The 12,448-nt window shown below is 42.7% G+C and overlaps 1 protein-coding gene across 7 annotated transcripts in view; it reads left to right on the top strand.

Annotated features, from left to right (window-relative positions):
• ctnnd2b (catenin (cadherin-associated protein), delta 2b) overlaps positions 1–7,274 on the top strand; it is a 167,265-nt gene extending 159,991 nt beyond the window's left edge. For all 7 annotated transcript variants that reach the window (XM_047342110.1, XM_035171323.2, XM_047342112.1 and 4 more), the window contains 3 exons: positions 108–236; positions 2,261–2,337; positions 4,447–7,274. In XM_047342110.1, the coding sequence (XP_047198066.1) occupies positions 108–236; positions 2,261–2,337; positions 4,447–4,710 (470 nt within the window). In that variant the 3' untranslated portion in view covers positions 4,711–7,274. The remainder of the gene's footprint in view (positions 1–107; positions 237–2,260; positions 2,338–4,446) is intronic.
• Positions 7,275–12,448: the final 5,174 nt, after the last annotated feature.

Below are 12,448 nucleotides of genomic sequence, written 5' to 3'. Positions count from 1 at the left end.
GGTATTACTCATTGTAAGGACCTAAATCTGTTTACAGTTTACAGTGACTCGTCTGCCTTATGTCTCCCTTACTACGTGTGTGTGTGTGTGTGTTTGTGTGTGTGCAGCAAGTGCGCCCGCTTCCCCCAGGGAGATGATGGTGATGAAGGAGAGGAAGGCAGACTATGAGACGACTGGCAATGCCAGTTACCATGGCAACAAGGGCGAGCACACATCCCGGAAGGATGCCATGACGAGTAGGAATTCCACGCTGCATGTCTGACACCAAATTACACGCTCACATGAATCTTATGTTTTCTGCTGAGTCGATCGCTTTGGAATAAATTACAACAAAATCTAAACACAGGTTTTACAAACATTAAATAATGCGAAGAGGTTTCGGGGAATAAGCTAATTTGTTTTCTTGGATCGTCGCTGTTTAACGCTCACCGCCCCACATGCAAATGTTCTGGTCTGCAGGGGCACCGTCGCTGTATCCTGGGTTTAGAAATAAATAAGACAAGCCAGAGTGTGAATAGTAAAATGACGATGGGTGCAGCCACTGTTCTTCCGCTCTGACACAGCCGTGTGAGGACAGGTCTGGCTATGTGAGCCTGTATCTGTACAGCAACACTGGTTCTGATGCTGGAGGCAGGAGACACTTAGCTTAGGTGGAATCAGGTGAAAGCAGCTAGTCTGGCTCTGTCCAAATAAAATACAACCTGCCAGCACATCCTGAACTCATTAATCAACATTTTGTTTCTCATTAGTTATATTTCATAGAGAAGACAAAGTGTAGAAACAAGTGGATTTTTTTGTTACTTCCTGGCAGGTTCGCTGTTTACTCTGATTAATTAAACACAACTTCTCCCGTTCACTATTCAGATTTTGCATTGGTTAATCAAATGAGTTACAAACAAGCTAAAGTGTGTCATGAGTGTTATGGAAGTTTCCTGGAAGCTGGTGAAAGGAGAACTCAGGCAGCAGCTGATCTCTTATGCAGAAGATTCTAATGTAGACTTGATTCATCAAGGAGACCAGAAGTTGGAACAATAAACAAACGCTAACACAGAAACATGAGCAATTTTCACCCCCCCCCCAAGTGTGAAGATGTCTCCCACAGCATCCCCATAGATCTCCCTCTACTTGCGTCACCCATTTCAACAGCACATCCATGAATGTCTAGAATTGCTGTCCTCTCTAAGTTACATGTAGATGTTCGCATCCTATTGGATAGTTAAGTCTAAAGTATGTATACCTAAATCACATTGTGTCCTTACGTCTTGCCACTGGTGAAATACGCAAAAGAGTTGAAGGTGATGTCTCTCTGTCTGGAGCATCTGAGTTAGATATGAACGTCCCTCAACGTAGACACAACAATGTACTGTTGGTTGGCCCTTCATCTATAACCTGACCTTGGGTACTGCTTAAAGAGAGACGGGAGTATCTGTGGAATTATATAGGCACTATTCTCCTGTTCAGATATTATGTGTAATATACAATATATATAATATATAGTGACATGTACAGTAATGTGTGAGGATGTTAAAAAATTCCTCAACAATGAGCTATAAAGGAGACGATAGATCGATTTTTGTAATGTTTGTCCAGACCCAGACTAGCTATTTCCTCCAACTAGCTGCTGGTGGTAGAATGAGAGAAGTGTCAGTTTTCTCTGTCAGAAAACAAATGTGTTTCCAAAACTCTTGCTTCAAAGTTCACTTTTATCAGTGAAATGAATCAACAGTAAATACTTGTCTCTAGAGGAAGTCTACTTTTTCTACGATCAATTGTTTAAAGTAGAACAAACAAACTAACATGTTTGAAACCAGTTATCACCTGATCATGTTATTGACTACGCCATCACACATGTAGGTCAGTGTTTGCCTCATGGTTTCAGTTAAACATCCACAGAGAATCAATTGTGTGTGATCAGAGATCCCTCGCTAATGAAGGACGGATAGGGAGTGTTGATGCTGGCAACATAAATAAAGTCCATTATAATGGGACATTTGGATCAATACGCTGCTTTAATGCTGCTTCTGTGGAGGTTTCAGTGTTTCGTTGTGTTAATCCTTGTAGACATTTTAATGCACTCAACTCACAATGCTGGAAACAATGAATCCAAAGCTCTCCTTAATTATCATTAATCATTATTTCTTTTGTTATTCTTCTACTGAAAAATGTGTAGCAGCAGGTACAACACTGAGAGTCTAACCACTCGTGTGCTTTTACATCTGAATCAGTTGTTCATCTAACGTCGTCCTCACTGTCTCTGCAGGTCAAATCTCTGGTGGCTCTTCAACACTACACAGAGGAGCGTACGTGTCACCTACTGATGACCTGAAGTATAATCAGGTAATAATCAAATTTCAAGTTCATTCCAGGCATATCTGTAAAACATACAGTGGAACAAAAATTGTGTTTCTCAGGGCTTAATGTTCACAAACAAACAAAAAAGCAGCAGTTTTAGAAACTGGTGCTTTATGCCATTCGCTAAGTGTGTACTCGCTGCCATGTCACAGACTCAGATCAAATATCCAACCTGCTTGAAATCTAGACCTGGGTGCCGTGATGCACCCCCTGATTTTTTACTCTGCATATGTGTGATATCAGGGAAACTCAAGCGGTAACCATCCATGTGGAGGACAGGGTAACACAAGCTCAGTGCAGCTTTTATTACCTGCATCAGAATGTCTGTCGGGTTGGGCTCAGGCTTGGATAGTCTTCCCCCGAGCCGCACTCTATTCTTTACAACTGTGATGTCCACTGACGTTTCACCTGCTCCAGCTTGATGTGTCGTTTTATGAGCAGGATGAAACAGAAGAGCAGGAGAATCTGTCAAACTCACCGTTTAATTTCTTGTGTTTTCATGATTAAATGTAGTTTGGGGAGCAGTTGAAGGTTGAAAGTTCTTGTAGTGTGTTTCCCTCTGTCACCCGTTATAGTACGATTTCATAACGAGTGCAAGACTCCCGATCACGAGAAAGAAGGTCTTGTGGTGTAAACTTTGCTTCAGTGATTACATAACAACTTAGAAATGTGAGGTGTGCCAGGTTCTCTGAGGGAGAGACATCTGAACACCCACAGCACTGACGGACTAGAGGAAGCTTCTTGCCCTCTCTTGCTCTTCTTTGCATCTATCTCTTGATGAAGCCCCATTCACCTCTTTATGACTCATAAACGATAAGAGAAGGAACTGCTGTACAGGAACCTCACAGGATGTCTAGTAGAGATTAAATACCACAGTGAGACTTAAAGGTCTGATATGTATTGTATGGGTTTTAATAGTGATGCCATAAAGATACTATTAAGTCTACAAAGGTCACTATAAACCTGTAGAGCCCCATTTAAACATGATTGGAACACAGTGGTTTTTCTCAGGGTCTGATGTTGGGTTCTATTTTCTTGTTTTTCATGTTGCCTATCACAGAGTTTGGAGACAACACTTTCACAGCAGTTTATTTGACACTCATGTCGCTCTCTGGTCAGCCAGACATCTTGTTGTAAAGCAAAATGTATTGTCGTAAAGACACAGGTTTCACAACAACCTATTTTTGAAAATAAATCGTCTGATAAATATTAATCAGCTTTTTTAAAATTGTTATCAATCAGTGAAACACCTTTTCTAAACACTGTCAAAAACTAATTAAGTATTGACACAGTGTCCCAGAGATTAAGATTAAATATTAAAACTGTTTTAATACCCTGTAGGTAGGTATTTCTTTTCCTATCGCAGAAGACAGAGAAAAACATTCAGCTCCAATAAACAACACAGACGTCTGATTTAGGTTGCACTAGACATCTGGTATAAAACAAGCAAACAACAAGCAGCCTTGTCCAGAATAACTGGACAGAAGCAGTCTGGTTCAGTACAGGCTGGGTTTTAGTCTTAACTGTGGGCCCGTGCTGAACTCGGTGACGAGTAGTGTAAGGTGTTACAGGTTTTTATTCAGTAATTATAGTCCAGTTTGTAATTCCACTAATGACACATTTGCTTGCTGTTTGTTGGACAGCAGATAAACTGGTGGTGGAGCCTCACAGAGGAAGGTGGGGGGAAGTGGTTTAAGATATATGGCTCCTGGTAACTTGTTGTAAAGTGTGTTTAGCTAGCTTGCTAATGTTAGCCACTCACACGCTTATATTCAGATTTATACAGAGAGGAAGTGTAGCCACACAGCTGAAGTTTGGACTTTCTAGAGAGCTGTGTGCTATGCTAACGTTAACTGCTGGACAGTCTTTATTCCTCATGTGTAAAGAGTAAATTATTCTACATTTCAAGTAACTTTCTCTCTGATTATTCCTAAAAGCTCAAATCGATTGTAATATCGATCTTTGGTTGTAATATTGTCTCTATGAGAACGCATTAAACTTCTGTAGCATGTTGAGCAAATGAAATGGACCTGACTTCATGAGGGTTTAGAGTCTTGCTTTATTCTCAGTTGTGATTTTTGCTGTGTTTTGCAGGTCTCTTGTCAAGGCTTGCCGTCAGAGCCCTACCCTCCGTTCCAAAACCCCCCGCCGCCCGACAGCGGCAGCTACGAGGACCAGGCCTTCTACGAGAACCAGGTTCACGTGGGAGGGCGCCCTCCGCAGGGTGAACTCAACATGCACCTGCAGGGCCTCAAGTCCACTGGCAACTATGTAGACTTCTACTCAGCCTCGCGGCCCTACAGTGAGCTCAACTACGAGACCAGCCACTATCCAGCCTCACCAGACTCCTGGGTGTGAGGGGGGAGGAGGAGGAGGAGGGGGAGAGAATGGAGGAAGGGAAAAAGGACAGTGAATGAGTTTAAAAAGATGGAGGAAACAAGATAAGAGGACAGTCCCTTCTTCCCCATCCTCCTCCATAGCTCCTGAGTAGCATCATACAGTAGGCAGTAGGACGACAGAGGAGGAGGATGGAGCACAAGAAAGGAGACGCGAGGAAAAAATATGGGACATTGCTCTTTTCAGACGGGGGAGGGAGAGGGGCACAAAGGAGGACCAGAGGCAAACGGAGGAGCGGCCATGCATGTGCATGCACACCACCAACAAAAACCGACGGACACATTTTCTCTCTGTGTTTAGTTTGTGATCAACAACTGCTGGAGAAGGTTGAGCGGACAGAAAGACCTCATGCACCTGAAGGCCTCTGGATACGGCACGTAAAAGAGATGGACGCGGTGAGAGAGAGAATGAAGGAAGAGCGTAAAAGGAGAAGTGGGAAATATTGAGATGAAGAAGGACGATGGAAGAGAGAAACAGACGAGGGGACTCAGGGACGGACGGTTTTGGATCGTGTGTGGGATGTGGGAGAAAGCTGTAAATATGTGGTATAGCAACATGGCTTTTAGTAATGTGAAGCACAAGAGGCAGAGCTGTAGGACATGTAGAACGTCTGTCACACAAACTTTTCTTTCTTCTATGGCTTCAGTGTGATGTTTCCTCCTCTGGGCAAAGAACGCTTCTGGACTTTGTCATTTGAACAGGTTTTTTTCTTTTCGTTGTGTTTCTACTTTTTTAATTCTGGATTCTGGTTGTATAGTATTTGATGTACATTGTACATTTACCAAGATGCATTGTGTTCTGTACATTGCACTATTTTCTGTGTCATGTCAGGCCTTTCGCCACCGGGTCAACCTCACTTCCCTCACCTACTACCCACACACATACACCCAGTGCACTCGGACTGTCTGAACTCACATCACAGCTACAGACTGATGTCAACCCATAAAACGCTGAATATGAGTTAGGCCATGAAGCATCATTTCTGGTAGGTAGGTCCCAGTGCTCCTCTTACTGCCCTGCAGATAGTTTTCACAGAGTAGAACAGCTGCCAAACACCTGAAGAGTAGCTCAAACTGTTTCCTCGACAAACTCATGTTTTTAAGGCTGTCTTTGGGTTTTTTCCAACATTAACGCCTCAAATCCCCCATTTTTTGTTCCCATGAGCCGTTCCTTCGAGCAAACTCTGCTCCTCGTGTATATAACCGTGCCAAACATGGGTTATTCCCCCCTCAGCTAAGGGGGAGGAGGTAATGGGTCGAGTTAAAAGGGTCCAAGTTCTGCTGAAGCTTTTAGCGGAACATCCTCACGGTTCTAACAATGCCAGTTTGTAAATGCTTTGGTTTTTCTAAACTGTGTTTTACTGGGATGAAAATTGTCTCACCAATGCACCAGGAACGGGGGGAAAAATTCAAATGAAAACTAAAAAACTAAAAAAACCGAAGGGAGAGAAAAAAAGAAAGAAGATAACCATAGAGGGACTGTGACCGGACGGAACCTCGCTTCCTCCAAAGTTGTACAAATTAGTTGATTTCTGTGTTGTAAAATAATCAATGTTTGAAGTACAAAAAAAAACTTTTCTGAGAGATGGGTGGCCATTCTAACTTCATGGTAGACAAAACTGTTAATAGAGTCTGGATATATATTATATAAATATAAATATATACTTTTTATGTGCAGACGTGGATGTCACTTATAGCAGCAACATTATGGTAAAATACTTGTAAGAAAAAAAAAATTTACAGCAACATGTAGGAATTTCGTTCACATTTTGTTTCCTGGTCAAAACACTAAATTGTCGACTTTGTGTAGTAATGTTGTTGCTATGTGGAGTAGAGTAGACCAGGGCCCAGGGATCCACGTTGTCACTGAAGCAGTCCAACAAGGTGCTATGTCCGCCAGAAGTATTTACAACAAGTAAATACATGTTGTCAAATCCTAACTATTGAGGTTCTTCTTTTTACACGTCACAGGTGACCGTTTGAAATCACATCACAGAAAACCTTCACGGTTGTTTCCTCTTGAAAGTGTGTTTCCCGTGCATGAAACTCCCTATTCTGATCAATTGGTATCATTATGCTGAAGAGTGAAAATCTGCATCCATGAACGCATGAGTGTTTGTTGTCAGTAAATCTGAAAGTTAATGGTTTCTGTATTTTTTTGTAAGTGAGAAAGGCTAAATTGTAAAAAAGTGACAACAGACCCTGGTTTTCTTTACCCACTGCTGTTTAGAAGTCTTCTTCTGATGCTTAAAAACCACTCATGATGCAACTGTCCCCACTGAAACACTGGATGAAGAGCAGACGTGCTGTATTTGTTAGTGAGCATCTGGAAACTGACAACGTTGTGTATGTCCTTGTGATCCTTAGGCAGAAAAACCTGACTGTAAGACCTGTATGAAGATATAACATTGGTAAACTTTTTTTTGTTGCTAGACCAAACGTGTTTTAAAAAGAGAATTGTGAACCTTTCTATTGCCTCAAACAGATTGCAACTGCTCCAAAAAATATAAACGGACCATCGAAGAACCTCTGACTGTGAGAGTCGTTTGTTCTCTTGTCCTGAATTTGTTTTTGTTGTTGTTGTTGTTGTTTTGAGAAAAGTGCTCATCAGTCGTCAAAGATCAGTTAACTGATGGAGACGTATGAAAATGTTATCAAAGCGAAAACTGTCTTTTTTATTCATTTGTTTTTCAGAAATCAACTCAGATGCAATCAGGAGCACTTTCATTTTTACTGTGGGGTTTGTCTTGTGAATAAACAAGGTTAGATTCCTTATTACTTGCAAAAACACAGTGTATGTGCCCTTCAGGTCTGACAAACATGTTGTGTGGACTTCATTCCTCAGAAAACATTTGCAAAGGGGATTTAAAAAGTATTTTAGATCCAGCATTGTTTCTGTCCATGTTTCTTGGCTTGACTTGTTCTTCCCCACCTTTGTAGGAGCGTGGCAGCATAACTGGCTTGATCAGTGGAGTTTCTATGTGTCATCCTCATGTGTGATCTCATGCAAGAGGCAAAAAAAGAAAACAATTCCATACGCAGTATTGTAGCCCTTCGGATTTAGAAATTATAGTTTTTTTTTTAGGGAAGCAATATAAACTAAAAGGATGTTCAGAGAGCACAAACCTCCTCCAAGACTTGAGCCCACGTTACAGAAAGTGAACCAAAAACCTCCACTTGTTTATCCAGCTCTGCTCCGAGATTTCATGGGTTCTTCTTTTACTCATACCCCACCCTTACGTTTGAAGAAAATCAGTTCAGTAGTTTTGGAGTAATCCTGCTGACTGACAACAGACAGGAAGGAAAACATAACCTTAATGTAACAATGTGCTAAAAAGGTAATTAGGCAACATGTCTTTATATACTTCACATTGAGAATAAAGCAACACGTCTAACAAGAGGAGACACGTTACAACAGACACATGATGGAAAACAAGCATCACCTGCACCTGTGAATACATTTGTAAAGGATTTTAGAAACACGCCATCGGGAACTGCTGCAGGGGCCCGGGTCTCTGGGGGCCCTGGAGACCTGTGTGTTCTCTGCCTTTAGGGCGTTTGTTTTCTGACAAATTTGTGTTGGAATTTAAACCAGTACAGTATCAACTGGTTCCTCCATTATTATATGATCATGAAGCTTTGTCCCATACAGTCACCTTGTGTCAAAATCAAGTTCTAGTACCTTCATTGTTTCAGTTTATGTCTGGCTCAGCAGGTACCTTTTTAAGTAAACAACAAATAGCCACAAAGTAAATGGGTCCTGGTTGTGTTCCAGTTTAGAAACACTGGTGGATTTGCTCTGTGTGTGGAGTATAATGAAGCGGACATCTGCAGTGTACCATGCACCCACCTCGAGCTTGAAGGCAGCACAGGCCTAAATGGCGTCTCCTGGAGACCCCATGTGAACGCGTTCACCCCAGACCCTCCAGCCTGATGAGATCAGCCAGTGATGCTGTGTACAGAGGGCAATAAACTGGACTCACTGTCAAGACCAAACACTGATAGACAAGACCAGTGAAGGAGACTGAGACAAGTCTGAGTCCAAAATAAGAAAACAATGACAAAAACTCTGAGACTTATTAAGTCTATAGATGGGACCCAGTTGGACCAGTCCTGTTTATTCTCTTAATAATACACTCCCTTAAATACACTGGCATTCAGCTTTAATACCTGGTTGTTAGGGTTTTGTTACAGTGATAACTTGTGAGAAATGATTTGTTCTTATGGTTAAAACAATCTCCAGCTGGTTTTACACCACAGACAGCAGGACACAAATAAAACCATGTCTTCAGATGTTTAAAGCCGGGTTTGATCACAGATGTTCTGTTGCTTTGTATAATGCATCAGTGTGAAACATCCGATAGTGGAGGAGAGGCCGTGGCCCATTTTTTAAATCATGAGATGTGAAGATGAGTTTGATTCTCATGAAGAAGAAATATTTGCAGCAGCTTCACAAGAGAAGAGACGAGAGGAGGAAGAAAAGAGGATCGGTCCTTTCTAAATGTAACTATGTCTGAACGTGTTCCTGCACAAGCTTATGAGCATGTGTGTGTGTTTCAACTACATGTAACTTGTCAAGGGACATGAGTGCCCTCTGGTGGTCATTAGAGCAGCTGCAGCACAGGTCAGGGTGGCAGCCATTTTAGTCTCTGAGGCCTGTTCTGTTGAGCTGCTCGCTGCAGATTCATCACCACACCACGGGCACAGATTTCTATCAGTGAGAGCCGGGGTCGGGTCACAGTGATTTTCATTACTCGTGCACAGTCGGAGCGCGGAACAAAGCACGGCCGAGGTGTCAGTCACAGCTCCGGTGATGAGAGGCGGGTTAAAGTGCATCTTTCTTCCTTATCTCGGCCACAAACACCTCAGATGTTCATACAGTTAAAAACACACACTGCTGCAGAGTCCAGAGGCCGGGCGGATAAATTCCACCTGGAGCTGCCTTCACACAAGCTCTGCTGATAAATAATAAATAAAGTTTGGGAAATCGTCCACCTCATCATATCTTATCTGACCAGCCACACTTTATAAAACAAGTTCCTTGAGTTTATGATTCGTGGATGATTTTCACAGATTTCTTATGGTTGACAGGTTTTTCGTTATGTTTCTTTCTGTGCCCAGAGAATCCTGCAGTGACTCTGAGGTTTGACAGTGTGAACACAAATGGAGCGACGCCTGCGAGCTAGTTCCAGGCAGCCAACTGGAGCTGCGCTGCTCCAATCATGTGACCTACATCATGTGACAGACCTCACTCTCCTCTATAATACACACCCACTTTTATCAGGTGGTCTATTTAAGCAGAGAGAAATTTCCCATCATCCCCTTTGCTCGCACTGCTGCTGCAGTATTGCTACCAGTTGCTTCAGCCCCTCCACCACCCAGCATCCACCTGTAGGCTCCGACGGGGGCAGGGGGGGTTACAAGTATTTGCTCATCACTCCCATCATTCCTGTGTAATCATATGAGGGAGTGATTAAGTCAGAGCCTAGACGCCAAACACTAAACCTGTTCTACTGCTGCAATAAACGTTTGAACATGAGTTGTCTGACTGAACTCCACAGAACCTCTTCTAGACATCTTCTCCCTGCAAAGAATTATAAGGCAGATCTAGAGGTGGCTGTGGCTCAAGAGGTAGAGGGTTGTCCACCAAGGTTGGTAGTTCGACCCCCAGCTCCTCCTTACCAACGTATCCTTTTTATCTGACTCGTTATTTTGAGCATCTTTTAGGGTAATCATATGTACAGCCAAAAAAATACAGTTGACATTATTTTAGAATGTGAAACACGTGCAGCAGTGGTGGGATCATGTGTTCAGCCCTGAACAGTGTCTGCAGTAAGTCTCCTACTGGACGGTAAGACAGGTAACAGTGTATCAGCGTCTTCATCATCTCCTCTCCTGTCCTGGTTCATTGTGTCAGGATGTGGCAGAACGTCTCCCTCCTCTCTCCTGGCAGCTGTTTAGTTCTTTTCCTGTGTCTCTTCTGAGTTTGTTTTCCAGGGCGTGGCTATCGGCCACACCCCTCCTCATTATCAAGCACATGTGAGGTCAATCTGGTTCATCACCACACCGGATTCCTGCGGCTTTTTTAAATTTTTGCTGTGCTCAGGTTACCGATCCAGTCCCTCTGTTCGTCTGCCGCACCCTGGAAATCAGAATCTTTTGAATTTTCAGGACTCAACTGTAAATCCTGTATTTGGTCACCTGTCCCCTCCACCACCAGTTTTGTTGCACTTTTTTACAATAAACTGTACTGTGTCACTTTTTGCTCCATGTCTGAGTCCGAGTTCTGCATCTTGATTCCTGAAATCCAGTTAATTCTACCAGAGGGTCTCAGCTGGACAGTGAGACGAGGCTGTTTACAGAGACGTCAGTGAGAAAACCAACCTGCAGCTGTATCAGTGAGGGGAACAGAAAAGAGAGGGGGATGTATCCACTCTCCTCAGTGGAAACGACTCCCTATGCACCAGCAGTGTGTCTGGTCCAGACCAGCTCAGTCTGACACAAACAGGTCAGAGCTCATACATCCCTGTGGTGGTTTTCTGCCTCTAATTTGGGTCTTATGAAAGCCAGAGATATAGAATATTGACGGGGTATTAAGTATTTGGGGGTTTGCTGCCTCACAGCACCAAATGAACATCAGCTCAATGAAGGGCTCATATCCTCAGTCATTTATTTGATGTCTTTTCCCGGAGTCTGCAGCTTCATAAAGTCGAAGCTTAAAGACGACCTGAAGGGAGGGAGAGAGGAGCGGACAAGTTTGCAAACATTTCCCTGTATGTTGCCACTATTGAGGGCAAAAAAACGTATCATTTTTATGGAGATTTTCATAATAAATGTAAAACCTTTCATATTTTTCTCATGTATTTTGTGCTGTAATTATATTTTGAGAAAAGCATCTGAATCTTATAACAGCCCTCCTCAGGGGTTTTTTCACGACTGACATTAATTACATTATGATGCAGAACACAGACATATGCTGGTCCTGTGTTCACAGAGCAGGACGTGGATGCAGTACACGACAGCAGCACCGAAAGTGAACTATCTGTGTGATTATTTAGGAAGTCAGCAAGTCACCCCTAAGCTGTTTATTTTTGGCTCTGCTTTTCAAATTCTCCACAAAGCCTTTACAAAGCCTGTGTGATCTGACTCCTCAGCTCAGCTCAGCTGGGGAAGAAGCCCTTCCCTCCGTGCACATACCTGTTGTGCTATGTATCAGTGTTAAACGGCTTCCTGGCTTTGTGCTGCATGCTCAGCGATCCTTTCCTGTGGCACTCTGCTGCAGCAGCCTCTCACAAATCTTCATTTGGTCACGCTGTCGCAGCTCCTCTCTCCGTCCCGCTGAAATCCCTCAGACTGGCTGACACCCTGCTGCCTGTCTGAGCCCCAATTCTGTCCCTTTAATATTCATTTGCTGTCTAAGTCCACTTTGTTCAACCTTTTATATCTTATTCAGTACAGGTCCTTCACTGGAGCTTTTTTAACTTGTCTTGTTGCAGTTTTTGGTTTTCCCTCAACTCTGAATCTTGAAAATAAGGATTTCTATACACATTATATAAAGATAAAAACTATAAAAACAATGACAGATAAAAATGTTCATCAATGTTGCTGATTTAAGTGTACAGCTAGTCACAAAGATGCAGATGCCAAAAATATCTGAAGAAATATTTGAAGAAACATATTGGTTTTCTACCAGAAATCTG

Source organism: Hippoglossus stenolepis, chromosome 11 (assembly GCF_022539355.2).
Source record: "Hippoglossus stenolepis isolate QCI-W04-F060 chromosome 11, HSTE1.2, whole genome shotgun sequence".
Taxonomy (NCBI): Eukaryota; Metazoa; Chordata; class Actinopteri; order Pleuronectiformes; family Pleuronectidae; genus Hippoglossus; species Hippoglossus stenolepis.
This window is presented reverse-complemented; position numbering and strand designations above follow the sequence as displayed.